The following is a 22,955-nucleotide window of genomic DNA, read 5'->3' as shown; positions in this document are numbered from 1 at the left end:
ATCGTCTCCGGCTCTGCGTCAACATATAACAACCTTACTGAAGAAAGAATTTGAGATGTCCGACGACGGGAAACTCAAATACTTTCTTGGCATAAAGGTTGACTACAATGGCGATGGCATGCTCCTATCACAGACAGCTTACGCAAAAGACATTCTAATTCGTGCCTCAATGCAAGAATGCAACCCTGTAAGTACTCCAGTCGATCTCAAATCAAAGCTATCTTTATTCAATATTCAGGTGTTGCAGGTGCAGAAGAAGTCAATGATTGAGTTGAGCTTAATACAATGTGTGTTAAGAGCTGGTTTGCAACAACTCAAAATGACTGTAGATGTTCATTGATGGCTCAGGTTTCGGCAAGGTGGAATTTTCACAGCTGATGTGCATTGACAAGAAGTTTTAATGCTGACATGGATCAAGCAGGTTCATGGTGTGTTGAAGCTGCTAAGGATCAAGGATGAGTAGTGATACTCAGAACCGAGACAGGAATCCAAGAAGCTAGAAGAAGAAACTCTCTCTCTCTCAAGTATGTGCAAGTTGTTTGGGATGATCAACATGTTCTCAGGTGGAGATTTGTGAAGATGAGAACACTTGTTTATCAAGCAAATGAAGATCAAAGTAATCCAAGGCTTAACTCAAGTTAGTATGTGAGTTGAAGATGTGTTAAGTTACTTTTGGGACCACAAGGAGGAGCCTCTCCATTTTGTCCTCTTGTGCATTAGGTTTAAAGATGTCTCTACTATAAAGGGAGGCTGAGAACGTGAGAGAGAGATTGAGCCACACAAAGAGCTTAGAAGGGTGAGAGAAACATGGTGAGCTTAAGCTTAGCTTTGGGTTTTCTTATTAGAACAAAGTAAGATACATTAGAGTGAGTTCATGAGTGATATGATGAGTGAATCACTTGTATCTTTGTAACTATGTTATACCTTCTAGTGGATTCCGATCTGTAGTCTGGGGAGATGTAGTGACCCTCGTTAACGGGCGCGAACTCCTTAAATTGTGTTGTGCTCCCATCTTATCCTTCTCTCTATTCTCTTCTTCATACTCTCTACAACATGTTTTTTACAGCATTCTATTTTTGGACTTCAAGCAACTTCTATCTTGGTTTGTTGTGGGTTTATGCTGAGACAAGTGATGTCTTTAAGCCTCTGAATCCTAACAGGGCTTGGCTGAGAGTGCACTATATGAGGTGATCAACGACCACCAAACCGAAGTTAAGGTGAGGCAAATAGATACTTATTGAATGTTTGTATTTCGATTGGTATATATAACTGAATGATAATTTGGATCGACTGGTACAGGAAGATATTAAGAGTAAGTATTAGTTGCTGAAACGGAAATGTTGCAATAGATTGAACCTTTCGCTCTGCAATATTCCGGGTTGAAAAGTATAAAGAAACTAGAAAAGAAGTGGAGCGTAAACTTGACCTTCAGTACCAGCGAAAAGTGTAAGCTATGGTTCATATGCTGCGATTGTTTTTTCCTTCGTGTTTTGGAAAGTAATTTGTTGGTTCATCAAAATAAAATATGTCATTGTTTCCTTTGCTTTGTAAAGACAAACTGGATTTTACATTTTTTCTATCATGAATAAAAAATATTATTACTTTATTTTTTTCCTAAAGTTAAAAAAATATATTACTACTCTACTGACTCTTAAATTAAACAAATAAAAAAACGGTAATACATACGTAAACCAAAAAACTGCATCTAACCCATAAGTCAAAAAATTCTCAAATTCATTCACCAAGAGTAAGAAACTCATTGACATGACATCATGGACACCCCAAATCTTAATTGACAAAACTAATAATTCAGACTCAAATGGACTACTAACTAACAGAAGAGAATGAAACAAATGAAATACATAAGATAAATCAACGTCCGACCGGAATACCTTAGTAGTACCATAAAATACATCATTTGAGTTAGAAGTGTATGATTTGTTCTTTTAGTATCTAATAGATTTATATATGATATATATATATATATATATATATATATATATATATATATATATAATTTTTAAAATGATATTTTGCCCAACAATAAATGTTGATACCACATGTCATATTGTCATAATAACTTTCCCCCATTCCATTGAACTCGTATACTCACCAACGAATTTATATATCTTCTTGTTTTACAAACCGCCATAAACGATCAAGTATTGATTTTCCGAAGGAAGTAAGTTATAATATTTTTTGTATTCCCCCTTTCTCCCTGTTCTGTTTTTTTTTTTTAATCTCTGGTGCATGCCATGATGCTGTCTTAAACCCTGATTCCCTTTGACCTAGATATCTCTTTCACGACAAAGTGGAATAGAGTTGTTTTTTTCATATGTGCACTTAACATTGGAGAGCTTGAAGGCTTTTGCGCCACCAAGTATGGTTCCTACATTCATCTTGTTCCCAGTCCTAAGGACGACTTTTAAAAGCTTCAGGAATAACCTGCTTGACTTAAGCTCCGTGCAAGCTTCCTAATTATGTACTACTGTATTAATCACCTTACCTTGTAACACAAGAAATTGAAAATGACAATAAGTCACTCTGTAATACCTCAAGCATTGAGAAGGAGTTTCTAAGATGAACCACTTCATCTTCAACCGTCTCTCTATAAAGCATTGCTTCAGCCTCTTGAAATGCAAATGGTACTCCACAAGGGCCCTGAGAAATTTCTCAGCAGAGTCAAGCTCATCTACTACAACTTTGTAGCTATACAACTTCAACTCTTCTTCTTTACTTAGTCGGCATCTTCTTCACAAATGCTTCAAGTGCTGTAAACACAACCCTTCCACTGAAACTAAAGAACAATTCAAAATCATACATTCTTGAACGCTTTTGTTAATTGTGGCTAAAGGCCAAAGCAAGTTGTAAACTTACTCAAAGAAGCTTGTTCTGAGCTTATCACAGGCCATAGTCCGGTCGGGCGTTTTGTAAAATTACTCAAAGGAACTTATCTTTACCTAACGGTCTACGCGGAGAAAATCATGAAACAGAGGAGGAGGCGGCGTTTTGTTCATTACTTGAGGTTGTTGTGATGTCGATGGTGGCCGTACAGGCGGAAGTGGCATGGAGGCAGCAGAGGTTTAGAGGAAGAAGCGCAGACTTTTGCAGATAGTTGCGATGAAGCTTTTGAGGCTTGGCCGTTTTCTGGCAAAGACATAGGTCATGTTCGTTAGTACATCTCAAAGATGCATCCAGATGGTCCATCTGAGTGTCTTATCTAGATGATCCATCTGGATGTTGTTCGTTTTTTCATTTCGTCTATGCATCCAGATGAATCATCTGAATGCAACTATGTTCGTTTGCTTTTCATTTTTAACTTCATCTGCATCCAGGTGGACTTGTTAATAAAATGACTAAAATATTTTTTTTTACGTTTCGGCGGAAAAATATCATTTTTTACGGATTTCGAAATATTTTTTCGGGTTTTGCGGAAAATGTTTTTTGACGAAAAAGTGCACTTTTGTGGTTTTGTCAAAAATACGTTTTTGCGTGTTTGGCGGAAAATACTTTTTGTAGTTTTGGCAGGAAAAGTTTGTTTTTTGCGGTTTTGGCGGAAAATGTGTGTTTTGAAGAAAAATGCATTTTTGCGGTTTTGACGGAAAAATGCATTTTCCGGTTTTGGTGGGAAACAGTTTTTTTCCGGTTTTGGCGGGAAAATGCGTTTTTGCGGTTTTGGCGGGAAAATGCGTTTTCCGGTTTTGGTGGGAAAATGCGTTTTCCGGTTTTGGCGGAAAAATGCATTTTTCTGGTTTTGCGGTTTTGGCGGGAAATGCGTTTTTTCCGGTTTTGGTGGAAAATGCATTTTTTGCGGTTTTGGCGGAAAAATGCATTTTTTGCGGTTTTGGCGGGAAAATGCATTTTTCCGGTTTTGGCGGAAAAATACATTTTTTCGGTTTTGACGGGAAAATGTGTTTTTGCGTTTTTGGCGGAAAAGTGCGTTTTTACGATTTTGGTGGAAAAGTGCGTTTTTACGGTTTTGGCGGAAAATGTGTTTTTATGATTTTGGCGGAAAAGTGCGGTTTTACGTTTTTGGCCGAAAAATGTGGTTTTACTGGTTTGATCGAAAAATGTTTTTTTTTATGGAAATGATCGTTTTTACGTTTTTTGCGGAAAATGAATTTTTGCGGTTTTGTTGGAAAATTTTGGTTTTCAGTTTTGACGAGAAAATGCATTTTTCGGTTATGGCGGAAAAATATATATGCAAAAAATAGAATTTTTGGTTTGAAAATAATATTTTGATTTTTAAAAATTATTTGTCATATATCATTTTGGACTGAACTAGATGCATCTAAATCCAGATGCACCATCAAGACTCACCTTCACTTGGATGAGAATTTGAGATGAGTTTTTAAAAAATCAGCTGGGTGATCCATCTGGATGTAGCATTATAATGTACAAAACGAACATCAATTTGCATCTTCACCCAGATGGATCACCTGGATGAGCAAACGGACAACACCATAGTGTGAAGACCTCTGTTTGGAAAATGCGGAAGCTATGGATGTAGTGGCGGTGGTGGAGAAGAGATTTCGAAACTGTTTCCAGAGCATTCATGAAAAAAACAAATCATGTGAAGATCAAAGCCCCTCTCTGCATAATGAGACAATAAAAAACCAGTCAAAAAATAGTAAAATAAAATTTGAAAATCCAATAAAATCTTTCTGGATCCATAACATGAAACAATCAAAACTTCCTTGATGATTCAATGGCAGAACTTTCATAATACCTGAATCCATAATAAGATACCCTGAAACCGTAATCAATTAACCTCTTGATTGAAAGAATATGCTCAACGATATGTTCCTATATTCTAGGATCTCGTTACTTGACCATATCCCTTGTATAGTGGAACCGTAGAACAACCTTGTGTATATATTGATTGTATCGTGTTTATGTTGGATCAAGGAAATACATACAATTTCATGGTATCAGAGCTAAAGCTCTTGAGACCCTAATCTTCTTCGTCTTCCCTTTCTTTCTAAATTTCTTTCTACCATCCCTCTCTTCTAAAGTTCTCTGTCAATGGCCGCACCAAATCCCGTTGATTTCGACCGTGCCTTTGGCGTAACGAACATTAAAACCCATATCCCTATCACCCTCGACTTTGAAGATCACAACTATGACGCCTGGCGTGAGTTGTTTCTCACTCACTGTCTCGCATTTGACGTGATCGGTCACATCGAAGGCACCTCTCTCCCTGCAAACGATGATGACATGCCGTGGAAGAAGAAGGATGGCTTGGTCAAGCTATGGTTATACGGAACCTTGACTCAACCATTGTTCCGCAGCACGTTTCAAACTGGTGGCTCCGCTCGCGACATCTGGCTCCGAGTTGAGAACCAATTCAGGAACAATAAGGAAGCTCGAGCAATCCAACTCGACCATGACTTGCGCACCACGGAAATTGGAGACCGTACGGTGCAAGAGTATTGTCAAACCCTGAAATCCATATCAGATCTCTTGGCCAATCTCGACGCCCCAGTACCTGACAGAACACTCGTGATGTATCTTCTGAATGGCTTGAACGAGAAATTTGATAACATCCTCAATGTCATCAAACACAAGGAGCCCTTTCCTACGTTTGACTCAGCGAAACAGATGCTTCTCAACGAGGAAACACGACTCAAGAAAGCTACTAAGGCCCCAGCGACTGCAGACAGCGCTTCCTCATCGACAGTTCTCACGGTCTCAACAGAAAAACAACCTCAACGCTTCAACAATGGGAACAGGAAGCAAAACAATCGAAGCCGTGGTCGTGGACGCAACAACCAGCAACGCTCTTGGAACAACAACTGGCAAAACAGCAATTGGAATCCGCATTACTCGGTACCGTTCTATCAACCGCCAATGATGCAGTGGCCTGGATTCCCTACTCCATGGATTCAGCAAGCAAACAGAGGCATTCTCGGCCCTGCTCCTCAACGTCAACAACAGCAACAACAAGCTCTAGTTGCTGACCCACAATACCAACCAACAACCGATTTTGCTCAAGCTTTCAACACCTTGACTATTGCTGATCCAGGCGCTGCAGACTGGTATATGGACTCTGGTGCTACAGCTCACTTAGCATCGTCTTCAGGTACACTAAATTCTGTTCTTAAAAATAGCACCGGAATGTCAGTCAAAGTCGGAAACGGTTCTCAAATTCCCATTACTTCATCCGGCTCAACTTCTTTAGCTTCATATTCTCGTCCTCTTTCATTGAAAAATGTTCTTGTTGCTCCTAATATCATCAAGAATCTTATCTCTGTTCGTCGGTTTACTAATGATAATTGGTGCTCGGTTGAATTTGACCCGTTTGGTTTTTCTGTAAAGGATCTCAGCACCAAGCGGATACTGCTCCGCAGTGACAGTTCAGGGGATCTTTACTCTGTTCCGCAACAACTCAATAAACTGCCGAACACTCCTCACGCTTACCTTGCTGCTGCTCCTTCTCTCTGGCATAAACGCCTTGGCCATGTCAACAATGGCTCATTGCGTTCTTTAATTTCTTCTAATTCCATCTCTTGTAATAAAGGACAACTTCCACTTGTATGTGAAGCATGTCAATTGGGTAAACACTTAAAACAACCTTTCTTTGATTCAAATAAAATTGTCTCTGCTCCTTTTGAGCTGGTGCATTCCGACATTTGGACTTCGCCAATCACAAGTAACAGTGGCATTCGATATTATGTCCTCTTTCTCGATCATTTCTCTCATTTTATATGGGTTTATCCCCTAAGAAAGAAATCTGAAGTTTTTTCAAAGTTCACTGACTTCTGTGCTTTTGTGAAAACGCAGTTCAAATCCTCTATCCAATCGTTTCAATGCGATAATGGTGGCGAGTATAACAATACCAACTTCCTAAACTTCTTTTCATCAAACGGTATTGTTGTTCGGTTCTCGTGTCCTCATACTTCTCAACAGAACGGACGTTCCGAGAGAATGATACAAACCATAAATAACACTCTCCGAACACTTCTTTTCCAAGCTCGCCTACCACCTTCTTACTGGGTGGAAGCACTACACACTGCTGTTCACTTACTCAATATACTACCCTCAGCTTCCATTAAAAACCGTGTTCCATACACAACCCTTTACCAGAGAGAACCCTCTTATCATCACCTAAAAACCTTTGGCTGCTTATGCTTCCCCAACCTGAATCATTCATTTCTCCATAAACTAGCCCCTCGATCCACACCCTGCGTGTTTCTTGGCTATCCATCAAGCCACAAGGGCTACAGATGCCTAGACCTACAGACCAGAAAAATCATTATTTCTCGTCATGTGGTCTGTGATGAATCAATATTTCCTTTAGCTCAAACTCATTCCATCTCACTTCCAAAGTCTTATGATTTCTTGGGCGACACGTCTGAGGTATCCTCAACATTCAAAAATATTCTAATTCAGCCATCTCCTCCTCCATTACAGTCTGTTGCACCACCCCTTCACACGACTGTTCAACCTATTTTAGCTCCTATTACACGTCATCCAATGACTACTAGGAGCAGAGATGGAACTCGAAAACAGCGAACTATCATAAACCTCCACACTTCAACCATTTCTCCTCTCCCAAAAAGCCACCTAACAGCTTTAAAAGATCCAAACTGGAATCCCTCAATGACTGATGAGTACGGTGCTCTGGTTAAGAATAAGACATTTAGTCTAGTTACACGTCCACCTAATGCTAACATTGTGCGCTCCATGTGGTTATATAAGCATAAGCTTGGTGCAGATGGAACGGTTACACGCCACAAATCGCGCTTAGTGGCGAACGGCAAGTCACAAGAGCAGGGCCTGGATTACGATGAAACGTTCAGCCCCGTTGTGAAGCCAGTAACCATCCGTTCTGTACTCCACCTAGCTCTGCAACGCGACTGGGAGGTCCATCACCTTGACGTCAAAAATGCTTTCTTGCATGGGACGTTAGATGAGACCGTTTATATGCATCAACCGCCAGGTATGGCCGACAAGTCGAAGCCAAATCATGTATGGAAGTTGGAGAAAGCCCTTTACGGTCTCAAGCAGGCTCCAAGGGCCTGGAATGGTCGTTTCTCTTCGTACGTAGAACAACTGGGTTTTACAAAAAGCTCTAGCGATAATTCTCTTTTCATCTACAGCAAAGGGAAAAACATTGCCTATCTCCTCCTTTATGTCGATGACATACTGTTAACGGCATCGTCTCCGGCTCTGCGTCAACATATAACAACCTTACTGAAGAAAGAATTTGAGATGTCCGACGACGGGAAACTCAAATACTTTCTTGGCATAAAGGTTGACTACAATGGCGATGGCATGCTCCTATCACAGACAGCTTACGCAAAAGACATTCTAATTCGTGCCTCAATGCAAGAATGCAACCCTGTAAGTACTCCAGTCGATCTCAAATCAAAGCTATCTCAAGACAGTGGCGACAAAGTTGATGATCCAACACTCTATCGGAGTCTCGCCGGCGCGCTCCAATACCTCACTCTAACACGTCCAGACATCCAGTACGCGGTGCAACAACTCTGTCTCTTCATGCATGACCCACGGGCCTCTCACCTCAATGCCTTGAAAAGGGTATTACGCTACCTAAAAGGCACCATTACAGACGGCTTACAGCTCTACAAATCCAGCACAACCACCCTCACTGCCTACACAGATGCAGATTGGGCTGGGTGTCCCGACACTCGACGTTCCACCTCCGGTTACTGCGTTTTCTTGGGCAGCAACCTAGTATCTTGGTCATCAAAACGACAAGACACAGTTTCACGATCTAGTGCCGAAGCTGAATACAAAGGAGTTGCAAATGTCGTAGCTGAAACCTGCTGGATAAGGAACCTTCTTCTCGAACTCAAATGTCCTATTTCCACAGCCACATTGGTGTATTGCGACAACATAAGCGCAGTTTATCTCTCCACCAACCCGGTAAAGCACCAACGAACAAAACATGTAGAAATAGATATACATTTTGTTCGTGAGAAGGTCGCAATGGGTCAGGTCCGAGTTCTACATGTTCCATCCTCTTCTCAGTTCGCGGATATCTTCACTAAAGGTCTTCCAACGTCTCTCTTCAACGAATTCAAAACCAGTCTTTCCGTTAGAAGGCCCAACGATAAGACTGAGGGAGGGTGAAAGAATATGCTCAACGATATGTTCCTATATTCTAGGATCTCGTTACTTGACCATATCCCTTGTATAGTGGAACCGTAGAACAACCTTGTGTATATATTGATTGTATCGTGTTTATGTTGGATCAAGGAAATACATACAATTTCATTGATCGCTTTCATCCTCTTTCTTAGATCTCGCAATTCCACAAAGAGAGCTTTATCTCTATTCAAAGGAGTCTTTTACTTGTATCCTTCCCTTCTGTTAAAAACAGCCATTTTTTATTCTGGATGTTATTTCCTCTGATCGATCTAAAAGAGAACAATATCCATTGCATCTTTCTCCAAAATACGAACCTTGAATTTATAGCATTAGCATGAAGCCCTAAGAGCCGTTGCAATCTCAAAAACTTGGATAAAGATTTGGTAAATAATTTGTTGGATTAAAAGTATTTCTGTGAAATATATACAATAATTAAAAACATAGATTAAAAATATTCCATTGGCAAAATCTTGTAAGTATTGTTGAAACAGAAGGGTACTTAAAAAAAACCCTTGTGTTTTAATAGTATTGATAAATGTTGCTAAAAAAAAGTAAGATATATAAATATTAACAGTAGTTATGAAATTTATGTAATTTAAATTTGATGTCTATTTAATTGATTTATTACTTTACAATGTTTATGTGGAAAAGTATAAGTTCATATATGAAATTTGAAATATATTTTATAAATTTTATATAAAAGAATCATATTTAGACAATTGATCTATTTCATTTGAGTCGCGTTAGATTTTAATTTTAAAACTAAAAACAATTTGGGTTTATAAAGCTGACAACGACATTGAAAACTACTCACCGGAGCACCACAAGACATGGAGGCAGCGATATGTAAGACAGTATTGCCATTAACATCTACTTGCTGCAGAAGTTTTTGGCTGTTAATGCCCAGCCTCTCTGCCATGAAAATGAAGCCATCTACGTTTTTGTTTCGTGCAGCGAGATGAAAGACTGTCTCCTTCGATCGTGTGAGGGATCTGAAGAACAATGGAGCCTTTTCCAGGAACTCTTCTAGAACTACAACCGAGCCTATGAGGACCACCAGATGCAAAGGCGATAAACCGTTGGTGTTATGAGCTTTTTCTAATCCAACACAGTAGTGAGCCACTGAGTTTATACAAATCACAAAAATGTTGGGCGTGCACAAATTTTTTTTATCAATGAAATGACTGCCTAAACCCTAAACCCTAAACCCCTTCCGTGTAAACACCACAACCCTATCTATTCTCACCTATTTTACTTAGCTCTTGACCAAACCATCCAAAGATATAATATCTCTTTACAACGCCCCCTTTTTTAATTCTGCCCTGATCCTCTTCTCTAATCCAATTATGAAAACGAAATTATAGATTTGTAAATCATGTTTTGTGAACAGTGATTCCCTATTAACTAAAATCTGACCGACCCATAAAAACCCGACCTGACTTAATCAAAAAAGAAATCAAAATATGGGGAAAATTAAAATTAGGTTGGGATCGTCTCTCTTTCTCATGACCCGACATGACCCGACCTTCTGTAAATCTTCATGAAGGGGAGTAGAGACTCTTGAAAAGGCAGGCCGTGCTTTATTTCCCTACACCGGCCACATCTTTGGAGGAGATATTGTCGATTCAACCAACCAAAAGGTAAAACACACATCCACATGAAGCTTCTTTCAGGGGTTTGAAGAACAAGAGAAAAAGCTACAAACGGACAAGGAGAGAAAGGAGGATATTGGAAGCTTACGTCACGTACGGCACAGGAAAGGGTCAGTCCTCGAAGTCCTTGGACACCAACATGGAAAAGAAGAAACTTCAGTGCAAGTAAATGTTGGGTAAGCCGAATATTAGATCCCCAAAACAAAGATCTTCGGATGTAACCCCCAACGCCGACTTGCTCTAAAAGAGAGGATAAGCTTTGACGAACCCTAGACAGAATCATATATAGGTCATCAAGAAGAAGGCGGACGACGAAAAGTAAAGAGGCAGCAACACTCCACTACTATCGCCAAGCCGAACCATATCTGGCACAATCCATCATCACTAACCCAAAGCATCATCTGTCGAGAGACCCTTCAACTCAGCAGACAAAACCAACTCCTCACCGCTGCATCAGAGGCGAGATGAACACCCGAGGGCCTTTTACGGTCCGTCGGAGAAGAGCCAGAGGAGATCCAGGAGGCATATCAGGGTGGTTATGCAAGGGAGAATAAGGGAAGGAGATGGTAATCAGAAAAAGAGGATCAGGAAAAGGGGGAGGGTGACCGGCCACCGAAGAAAAGATGACTTGAGAGATGTTTTTTATGAGAGAGTAGTTTGGAGAGAGAGAAAGGGAACCTACACTATAATAACAAAAACTAAGTGCACAAGAAACTTACAAGTGGATCCACTTGATATGGCAAATTTGAGTTCATCGAGGCTGACAAAATGTTTCTTGTCCACAAATAATATGGCCGCCTCCGTGGAATGCTGCGGCAAACTAAATGGAGGGGGAGTTTGGTTGTTGTTCCTCGCGGAACACGTTTCCGATCCAAACTCTAACAAAGTCCTAATTGTGTTTACGTCTCCAAGGAGAGCAGCGAGATGCAACGGTGTGTTTCTGATAAGAACTGTGATGTTTATTGATCAAGAACAGAGGATTACAATGGAATTACAGAGAAAGCTATCTTGCTCTCAAAGAGAAGCAAGCCCAAGCCACAAGTGGCACCAACCAGCTAACTGATTCTCAATAACAATCCTCAATCTTATTTATACTCTTCTCTTCAGTGTAACTGCCTTCTCTTCTTCTTATTGTGCAGGTGACAGGTCATCAGCTTCTCACGTGACATTTCCTTTGCTTCTATGATCATATCAATACCCCCCTTCTGAAGACTCAGCTTGCCCTCAAGCTGATATGAAACACTTGACAGATCAAAGTTGTCATCAAATTCCCATGTCCAACAAGAATTGAAGCCGTTCGCAAACACCATAGCTTCCTCGTGGAATATTGTAGAAAACCACAAAGATTGCAGAACTATGTGTTGCTGACAGGTTCTGAAACACAGGCGCCTTATACGCGATTCCTTGTGCCCCTTTGCTTTGAAGGTGATGTACTTTTCAGTCTTTTCTGGACAGAGAATTCACCAAAACCAGCATATCCTCAGTTGAAAAGCGTAACTCCAAAGAGCATATACGTCTGATATTATCCTCCCTGATAGGTCGAACAACCAATCTCCAAAAATCATTCTTTCTCCCCACCTTGGGACTCCTCCAAAACTGCAGTCCTTTACTCTTCCACCTATGCTTCAAGTGAAACTTCTCACATGTTGCAAGTCTCAACCACAAAGCAGCCTCTGCACCATATCTGTCTAATCTCATGGACTGTGATAATTGTGTTACGGAAACTGTTGTCGCTGCAATGCAACACCATGTCTCACACGCATAGACAACCGTAAGAAAAACATCAGCATGCTGCACTGGCTTGTTTTCCCAGCAATGCCACACAGCAAAATAAACTCGCTTGGCCAAAGATGCATAGTACAACACCAGAAATTTCCATTTGGAACGCCATTTAAGCTCCTTCCTATCAACTCGCAACCACTTCAATCTGACCCACAGTAGTAAGAGTCGACCATGTTTCTGCCTTGTCTGAACACTCATACTTCCAGCTAGAGAGAATGTTATGTGTTTCCATTGACTCCAGTAACAAATAACTTGTCCCGTAGCTGTTAAGAACCACCAATCTCTGCTGATAAAATGTGTATCCAAGCATCCTTTGACACATGATCGCCTCCACAAGTTGAACAGTAGCAGGACCATGTGATTTTCACTCCTCACCACAACAGTACTAACAGCACCATGAGTTTCAATCATAGTTCCAAAATTTCTGCTCCATAAATCTGTATCCCAAGATTCAGAACTCAACCCACTCCACTGCCTACATGCTGAAGCAGGCTGCAAAGAATCAGTCTTATGTCTCATCCACGTCTCTCTATTGCTCATAAAGCAGAGCTGAACCATGCCAAACCCAAACTGTGAAAGATTTCCCTCAAAGGTCAAGTCTGAAACTCGTTGAAAGTACTTCGGGCTCGACTTCTGCTGATCTGTTGTATTCCAAAGAATAAACAGTCTCCAGCACAAAAAGTTTGTCCTTGGACAGGTTGATCGTAATAAGCCTTCTTTGAACTTGAAGCGCCATGACTTTGGCATTTTGCTCAAGAAATTTTGCTGATTCCCTCCTCTTCCTCCAATAGGCATTTGATCAAACAACTTGTGTTCACTCTCACGAACAACTTCACAATCCAGATACTCAATCTCAGTTTCATTGGCCTGATTCGAAGCTTTTGCCTCTATAATTCTCTTCTCTCGTTCCTTATTAGTACCAATCTTTTGTATCCCATGATCATCAGCCGTTTCTAGCACTTGAGTTGATTCATTTGTATCATGTGTCACCGTTGCTTGATTTGCAACTACCATGTTCATTCTAAAATCTATAGACAACGTATCTTTAACGCTAGGTTCCGATACAGAGAGCAGTACCTGAGGTTGTGCAATCATTGTGTCAATCTCCTCTATAGCCTGGAGAGATTGCTATGCTCCCGTAGATTCACTGTTCAGAGCCGGCGCTATCAACTTCGGTTCACAAGCTACTTCAGCATCTGTATCAACCTTCTCATTTGTATCAGTTTCTGTGGCCTGAACCGAATCTCCTGCCACACTCATTCGTTTCTGTGGAGCATCATCGTCATCAATCTTCTGCGATAGTTCATCAACAACAGTTTGATGTTCTGGATTTGATGCACTGATATCAACAGCCTTTGTTTCACGATACCTGGATTCACATCTCTTCACCCAATCCCTGAAATCTCGTTCACGCTCGATCTGTAACCGAATTTTATCCGGATCATCGTCTCTTCCAAAGCGTACCACTAATTCATCCTTGAGCTGGTTCCAAGAGTGGAAAATCATGATCGATTGTTTCGAATGAACAAAATATTTTGCCTCTCCTTCCATAGATCTTAGAGCGAACTCCAATTTTTCCCTGTTCCAAAGAATATCCTGATGAAAACGACGTTCTATCATGGATATCCAAAGCTTCACATCATCACCATAGAAGATCGGATACGCCATCATGTCTGGCCACTGCAACTTCCACTTCCGGCGAAATGTAATGAGTTCTGGATCATCAACATCGCCAAACCGCAGCAACAACTCACTCTTCAGGTCTTCCCAGCTTTGAAACGGAACCTGTGAGATTTGCTCGTGATACCAAGACGCAGCTTTACCGTCGATGAAACCGCAAGCCATTGCCATCTTCTGATCATCGGTAAAAGCATCCAACGCAAACCGCTTCTCCATCCAATAGATCCATGGTCGCAGATCACCATCACCATAGAACACAGGAATCTCCACGACTCTCGTCACGACTGGCTCCTTGCTCTTCTCCATGTACCTATCCAAACGTTCGCATACTCTGTTATAGCCTCTTTCAAAGGCAGCATCAATCCTCGTCTCCCAAGACTCCATTGGTGTAATCGCCTGAGAACACAGCTCCAACGTCTCCTGTGAATCGCCGATCGTCTGCGTGTACGTCGTCTTCGTCTTCTTCGTTGATCCGTTCGCGATTGTTCGATCCAGATCGCTCACCAGCACCAATTTGATAAGAACTGTGATGTTTATTGATCAAGAACAGAGGATTACAATGGAATTACAGAGAAAGCTATCTTGCTCTCAAAGAGAAGCAAGCCCAAGCCACAAGTGGCACCAACCAGCTAACTGATTCTCAATAACAATCCTCAATCTTATTTATACTCTTCTCTTCAGTGTAACTGCCTTCTCTTCTTCTTATTGTGCAGGTGACAGGTCATCAGCTTCTCACGTGACATTTCCTTTGCTTCTATGATCATATCAGTTTCTTGCAGAAAAAGATGAGAGAAGGTTTGAGCTCAATAATCTTTGAGACAGTTATCCATGCCCATGCTTCGAAGCCATGCGCAACACCTTGCTGTTGTTTTGTTCCACGTTTATCTCCTCCAGCCACGATTATCTTTCTTCGACCAACCCCAGAAAAGCTGGAATGTCATTCTGAATGATCGCATTGAAGATGGGCTGCATCTTTCCTCAAGAACGCTTAGTAGCTAAAGCAAAAGTTTAATCAGCATAGACTATAAGAGTTGACGTCTTACAATGACAAAAATAGATAAATCCGAATTGACATTCAATCTGGCTTCTGGTGTGATGTTGAAACTTCATTTTTCTTGACGTTCTGACCAATATTTCCACAATAGCCATCTACTTTCAGACTAAAACGCGTTAATATTCAAACACGTTAATTTCACTTGCTTTTTTTTTCTTTCTTTGTCTTTTCCACGAAAAATAGTTCATCTTCATACATTTTTGACGTGACAGAAATAAAATTGAAATCTTAAGATAGCCAAATGATGTTTACAAGTGAAAAATATGCTACATTCGATCTGACTAAACAGACCTTACTGGCCAATACCCAAAAAAAACTAATTTTGTGTATCAGACTTGTTTAGTTAAACCGACCTTTGTTAAACAAAACCTTGAGTCAGCAATAACCCTCAAACTCGAATTAATCCTAGACGAGAAGAATTGCGTATAGGAATGCCCAACCACCCTTGTGTATGGAAACCGTCGGATGATGATTATTGGCTTATTGCATGGGCCATACAAAGAATCATATTGGCTTCTCTTTTGTGATATAGTCAAACTATCTGTTTTCCTGCACCATGTGCAATAAGAATTTTTTTTAAATCTAATTTATATTTAAAAATAAATTTTATTAAATATTAAATATTTTACTATTTTTTACTAATATTTAATATTTTCTTACTAATATTTAATATATATTTGATATATATTAAATCAATTTGCATAAAACTAATAAAAATTGTATAATTATAAAAAAATTAGCCTAAACAATATTTATAAAATTTGTAGATATATAAGAAACTAATGATTTTACGATTAGATATTTAATTTTTTTTTAAATTATAGAAACTTTTGAAAGCTTTATTAATACAAATTGTATAATTATACAAAAATAATAACATTTCGAAATTTGAAATGTTATATATGAATATATTTGTTTTATAGATGATTTATGAGTTATTAATATATTTAAAAAAAGTTTACCAAAAAGAAATATCAATATTAAATGTAATATATGAATTATTATCATATTCTAATAAGTTTGCCAAATATATAAATCAACATTAAATGAAATTATCCATGTCATATTTTTCCGGAAGCCATGTCATCAATTTCAGTAGACATGTCATATTTTTTTTTGTGAAATTGATTGTAGAGAGTACATGTGGCAAAATCACTTCGCAAATATAGTCTAGGGGATATATATATATTTACATATAAATATAAATTCTAATAAATTTGAGACTTTGTTTGTTTTAGTTAAACTAAAAAATCTTTTTGTTAATTTAAATGATGAAGATGAACAGATAAATTTAAATAATGTTTAAATATTTAACTATCAATTTTTTTTTGGATTAATGTTACTTTATTTAGTTTATTTTTATTAATGTGAGATAAATATATACGTAATATTATTATTTTAATTGTGATATATAATTATTAATATATTTAATAGTTTACCATAAATAAATATTTATATGGAACATTGACATTAATGATGATATATGAGTTATTTTTCTTACCATATTTAAAATCCATGCAAAAAAATTTAAATTTTTATAAGGAAATTTTACAACTCACAATTAATATGATGTCATGTCACTATTTTCTAAAACCATGTCATCTATTTTAAGTGTCATATCATCTTTTTCAGCGATAATGATTGTAGTGACGACATGTGTATAAATAACTTCGCAAATATAGTCTAGGGGATAGTCAATAGTCGTTGACTAGGAATTTTTCATGCGCATAAATAGTAATTTTTAACATAACATTTTTTTATTTCAAAAGAAAATTTTGATTTATATTTCAACATTATTAATTTATATTTTAACTTCAATAGTTATAAAAAATCAGAAACGTATTTTTGTAATCTTATTTCTTTTGATTTGGTATAACTATTTAAATTTGATTTTATTTAAATTTTAATAAAGATAAAATTAGCTTTTATAAAAATAGTTTTAATTATATTATTGTGTTTAATGATTATTTATTTTAAATATATATATATATATATATCTTCCCATCTATTATTATTGGGATGTAAATTTTCTTTGTTTTTATTCATAGTACTCAACTTTGAAAATATCATCTATACCCATAACATTTTTGAAATCAATGTAATAAAATACACTCACGTACAAAAACTCAAATTGAAAAATGAAATAATATATAAATCACAACTTTAACATAATGCAATTCACAACTTAAAAAAAACAGAAAAAAAATATTAAAAATTTAAAATAAAAATTGTAAAAATAGTTTAAAAAAGCACTTTCGAATTTAAAAAAAAAACATTTCAAAAATAATAATTCAAAATTTTTTTACAAAAATTCAATTTTAAAACATATATTTAGAAATTATATAAAAAATTATTTTTTATTATTTATATATCTATAAAGTAAGAAGTAGAAATTAACTATATCTACATTTCAAAAATATTTTTTTATTATTTATATATTTATATATTTATATTATCTATAAATTATTTGGTCATTTTATTTCTTGAGATCTTTTTTGTGACAAAAACTTTTTTAAAAATTGTTTAAGAATTGTCTTAATTGAAATGATTTTCTTTCCGTTTTTTTCTACCACCGTTAATTTCTTACAATAAAAGTTAATAACAATCAATAGAATTCTATACACAAGTAATGAAAATCTATGTAAAAGTATTTGATAAAATTTGTTAAATCTAGTTAACTTGTAAAATCCTCTCAACTATTAAAATCATCAAATTCCACAGAAATTCACGTTCTAATAACTCCCCCTAAATACCTCTATCTTCTAAAGGACAATAATACCACCACGTAGAAAATGCATATGAGTCCACATATAGGACCCAAAAAACTAGGGCTGTTCAATATGGTAAAACCGAACCGTACCGAACCGAACCGAAATAGACAATATGGTTTGGTTTTGGTATATACCATATAAACCGAATGGATATAATTTTATAAAAACCGTAGGATTTGGATATGGTTTGGTATATAACTGATTAAACCGAATAAACCGAACAAAACCGATTAAAAGTAGAAACATGTAATTAAATATGTATCTATTGTATAACAATACATGAAAATCTATTTGTTACATAAGTTAAATTTGTGTTAATAACTATTACCATAATTTTATAGTAATAAAGATCCTTAATTTGTACAACACTTGAACTATAATTAAATAACAATTAATCGCAATTCAAACATCTTATTTTCTAAGTCTTCTTTTGATCTATTTGCTTTATTTTAGTCTTCACTAAATTAATATGAAGATTATAAATTTGATGGACAATAGTTAATGAAAAAATTTCACAACTTTTTTCTTATCTGTAAACATATAGAGTTTCGTGTTCAATTGAAAAAAACATGACTTTATTGAACACTAAATATGGAAGTGGAAAATTTTTTTTTTCGTGTTTCTGTTTTGTTTCATTTTTTTATTTTCAAAATTTCAAGCTTTGATTTTAGTTATAGATTTGATTATTTTATTTGATGGTAGAAGCATTTTTATTTTTTTGTTCATTTATTTGAACATGTAATATATTTTTAATAAATGACTGTGTTGACATTATGACTCTAAAATTCATATAATATGATCTCAAACTAAATAATTATGTTTTTTGGTATAAAACCGAATAAACCGAAAACTGACGGTATATAAACCGAACCGAACCGAAGTAAATATGGATTTAGAATGGTAGTTATATTTTACTAGCCGAAATACCGAAAAAAACCGAACCTAAACCGAACCGATATCCGGATTGAACACCCCTACAAAAAAACTCAAGAATCTTGGATTAAAAATTGGCCAAAGATTCAAAACGAAAATAATGGTGTATGTCTGCCATGAAAATTGGTGTAGTACATACATACGTTGAGCGAGTCATGAGACACAAGTCATATATTGAACCACAGTTTTTAGTCTTATACTTGTGCGTAATTAATCTTCCTTGAGAAGTAATATTGTTGCTTTGAGATTCAGATTCTGTCCACATTTTGCTCCAAGCTCGCTGCATTTATGACGTTAATTATGTGTTCCCTCTTATTTTCAAATAAGAGCTTATCACGCATCTTCCATATCTTCCAACCAAGAAACCTTGGCCAGTGATTAGAGATATTACTCTGGCTCTTGTGGATAAAATCAAGCATTGTTTGAAAAATATTATGCTCTGGCTCTTGATTTTCTCCTGTAATTATATTGAAGAAATAGATTAAACTACCGTAAACTTAAATCTAACGCCAACCTATATATACTAAATTCGATTACGAAATCCTAAACTCAAATGTAAAATATACTCCCTCCGTTCTTTAATATAAGTCGTTTTAGAATTATGCACGTAGATTAAGAAATCATTAATTTTTTATATTTTCTAAACAAAAACATCATTAATTATTTACCTAACCACAAATCAACCAATAATAAAATAGAAGGTATATTATCATTGGTCATACAACATTAAGTGTTAATAAATTTTACACAGAAAACCGAAAACGTCATATAATTTGGAACATAAAAATTCCTCTAAAACGACTTATATAAAAAAACGGAGGGAGTATTTATCTAAACTTTTTTACAAATAAAAATTGACCCTAACTTTTTATAAATATTTACAAAGGAATGCCAATGGGATAAAACACAGTAGTTTTATGTCCTTACTAAACCTTCTTAAACCTAACTGCATTCGTCCAGCTCTCCTCTGCTATAAGGCCGGCCTATGTAATCTCTCTCTCTCTCTCTCTCTCTCTCTCTCTCTCTCTCTCTCTCTCTCTCTCTCTCTCTCTCTCTCTCTCTCTCTCTCTCTCTCTCTCTGTTTTTGTCTCTAAAGTCCCAAAGTTGATTTCTTTGTATGTGATTTGGGGTTTTAAAGATGATCGCTCTGGTGCTCCCAAAGCAGCTGGAGATCCTTACTGTACTTTGTTCGTTTGTCGAATCTTTCATCTTACGTCGGGAGAGACTCTTCGTGAGGTAAGAGTCTGTGTTGTATACGTGGAGTTAAGAGCTTGCGGTTGGTCAGACACATTGGCAAAGGCTTTGCAATTGCTCTGCTTTATGATCTTACTTATGTTGTTTTGTACACATATTGACTTAGCATAACTGTGTTGATTATACGTTATGTTGTTACGTTTTGTTTAGTGACGGGTGCTTCACGAGGATATGCTTTTGTGGAGTATGAGACTGAGAAGGAGATGCTTCGTGCTTACGAGGTACTACGGTGATGCTAACCCTTTTTTGTTCTTTAAAACTGTTTGAAATGTATATTTTCTGTTTCAACAGTGGAGTTTAGTTGTCGGAAAGGAATGTTCTTTTGTGGTGGTTTTTTACAGGATGCTCTTCATTCATTTATTAATGGTCAAAATATTATCTAATCTATTAAAAGTGAAGTACAAATAGTACTTAGCCCTGACTTTTCCCAAACAATTACAATAGAATGCCACTGGGCTTATACACCGTCGTTTTGTAGCATTACTATACCATAGCATTACCATCTATTTTTTCTTCTTGATTTTGCTTCGTGTTCTTCGTTGTATCTCCGAATTGTTATTCTTGATTCTTCAGTAGGAGATGGAAACTCTCTGCGCCAAGTTTCAAGGTTTGATTTCTGATTTTAATTTCTAGGGATTTCGATTTTAGAAAACTTTCAAAACTTTCGTTTCGATTTGTGTCTCCAGAAATTTTCAAGTTTTCGGAATTGGACGAGGTTAATAGGAAACAAGAAGACGAGTTCATTACCTTTGTTTCAGGTACCATCTGAGAAAGTCTCTTCCTTTTTCATCCATACTTCAACTTTCACTCTCTTATTACTTGCTTCTATGTCGTTAGGTTTGATTACTAATTTGTTTGACAGTAGAGCATCAATACCACTCCGAATCCCTAAGCTTCCTTGTAAACATTTGGAATTATATAACAATTCAGTTTCTTTATTTTTTATGTTGTTAATTGTCTGCTGAACTCCAGTGTTTTGAAAGTATGTTCTTTGCCTGTCCTTCTCTCTTTTTCTTTTATAGCCTCAGACACAACATTTGAGAATTGAAAACCAGAATTTGAAGGAGAACATGGAGAGATTGAGGAATGATATAGCTGAAATCAGGCATGTAGTATTACTGTGTTAATCTTCTCTCCCCTTGGACTTCCTTCTGGATTCTTGTGAAATGTAAAACCATGGCTGTTTTGGTCCACAGATATACCAGGGACGAGGAGCGTTTGGAGTCTCAAAAGTGTCTTGTGGAAGAAGGACGAAAGAGTAAGAAAGTTGAATTTTTTTTTAATGAATCGAGCTTTTCTTTGATATCAAATGCTTTGTCCTTTTACTAACTGGGCATAAAAAAATTTACAGACAAGACACTTTCCGAGCAAGTTGAGAAAATAAAAGAGCTGATATCAGAGGGAGTTCCTCACTACAACAAAAATCAAAGTGGAAGAACACGAAAGACTCCTGAATCTCCTCAAGTTACAACGTGAAGCATGAGGAAGCGTAGCAGGCAGACTGAGGATATGGTTGAAATGGACATGGTATCACCTATGAGAAGCATGATGAAACGTAGAAGGCAGACAGAGGATATCATGGAAACGGACGTGGTATCACCTCATATTAGCGTACGTCACAAATCAACCGACTTAAGCTGCAGCATCTTCTTTAAGTGAGTCATCAAAATTTTGCTTACTAATACTATTTTCTTGCTTTTGTTTCAAGGAAACGCTCTTGGTTTCTCAACCACAATGCTGTAAAACAACTGACTGTGGATCAAGTAACTCTGCTGGTTGTCCATTTCAAGCTCTTGGCGAGCACTTGACCGGAGTGAAATTGTCAACAAATAATAAAGACAAACGAATCTGCATTGTTGCCTCCCATCCATCAAGTGGTACGTACTTTCTTTTGGCACATAGTTTATGCGCCAAAGTTCTCAAGTAAAACATACATTTTAGATCATCAGCCACCAGAAAAGCACCAATTTTTAATATTACTCCCTGGCTTTTGACCATGACAGGTTTATCATTCACCTTAACTTGGGTAAATAACTACGTTGATGAAGAAGTTGCTGCTGTACAAGGCTGAGTCGTTGGGAATATTTGAAAGAGTTGTGTCCAAATGGATGATACATATATATACATATATATATATATATATATATATATATATATATACGTTCGTATAAATTATTTTAAATTTATATTCCTTTTTTTACAAAGTACAAATACATTCATATAAACAAACAACTAAAGAAACTGAATAATCTAAACAATAAATTAGAACATATAAACAGTAAGAATGTTTATGTGTATACATAAGGTGTCCAATCCGGTAAAACTGAACCAATTAAACCAAACCGACGTACATAAAATATGGATTTGGTAATACCGAATATATCAAATGTATTTTTTTAGAAATCACAGTAAATAGATATGGTTTGATATATAAATTGATCAATTAATTATAGTAGTATTATCATATGTAAATTATATAAAATAACTAATAACATAATTTATTTTATTGATATGATTTCACACATAAAACGTTGATTTTAGTAATTTAATATTTTATATTAAGTTAAAGGTTTTTTTTATCAAATTAAAAAAACATAATTTTTACCTTTTTGTTGACAAATATATGTACTAATATTTAGTTATTTAATAGTATTATGGATTAGTATTTTTTATTTTTATTCTAAAAAACTACTACTATTATTAACTTATTAT

General features: G+C 36.6%; 1 protein-coding gene and 2 long non-coding RNA genes across 3 annotated transcripts; 1 reads left to right on the top strand and 2 right to left on the bottom strand.

Moving 5' to 3' along the window:
- Window positions 1-2,336: 2,336 nt before the first annotated feature.
- LOC125596189 lies at window positions 2,337-3,116 on the bottom strand. The gene is made up of 3 exons (XR_007330912.1): window positions 2,878-3,116; window positions 2,554-2,797; window positions 2,337-2,474 (listed from the first exon to the last, which is right to left on the bottom strand). It is a non-coding gene; the product is annotated as an uncharacterized LOC125596189 (long non-coding RNA).
- An 8,590-nt stretch (window positions 3,117-11,706) lies between these two features.
- LOC125596193 lies at window positions 11,707-15,971 on the bottom strand. The gene has a single exon (XM_048771408.1). It carries the CDS (start codon window positions 14,613-14,615, stop codon window positions 13,680-13,682), a length of 936 nt encoding a protein of 311 aa, XP_048627365.1. The 5' UTR covers window positions 14,616-15,971; the 3' UTR covers window positions 11,707-13,679.
- Window positions 15,972-21,881: 5,910 nt separating this feature from the next.
- Window positions 21,882-22,450, top strand: LOC125596192. Its single transcript, XR_007330922.1, has 2 exons — window positions 21,882-22,120; window positions 22,247-22,450. It is a non-coding gene; the product is annotated as an uncharacterized LOC125596192 (long non-coding RNA).
- The last annotated feature ends 505 nt before the right edge of the window (window positions 22,451-22,955 follow it).

Source organism: Brassica napus, unplaced genomic scaffold (assembly GCF_020379485.1).
Source record: "Brassica napus cultivar Da-Ae unplaced genomic scaffold, Da-Ae ScsIHWf_1146;HRSCAF=1628, whole genome shotgun sequence".
Taxonomy (NCBI): Eukaryota; Viridiplantae; Streptophyta; class Magnoliopsida; order Brassicales; family Brassicaceae; genus Brassica; species Brassica napus.
The sequence above is the reverse complement of the archived record's forward strand: the minus strand, read 5'-3'. Positions and strand labels throughout refer to the sequence as shown.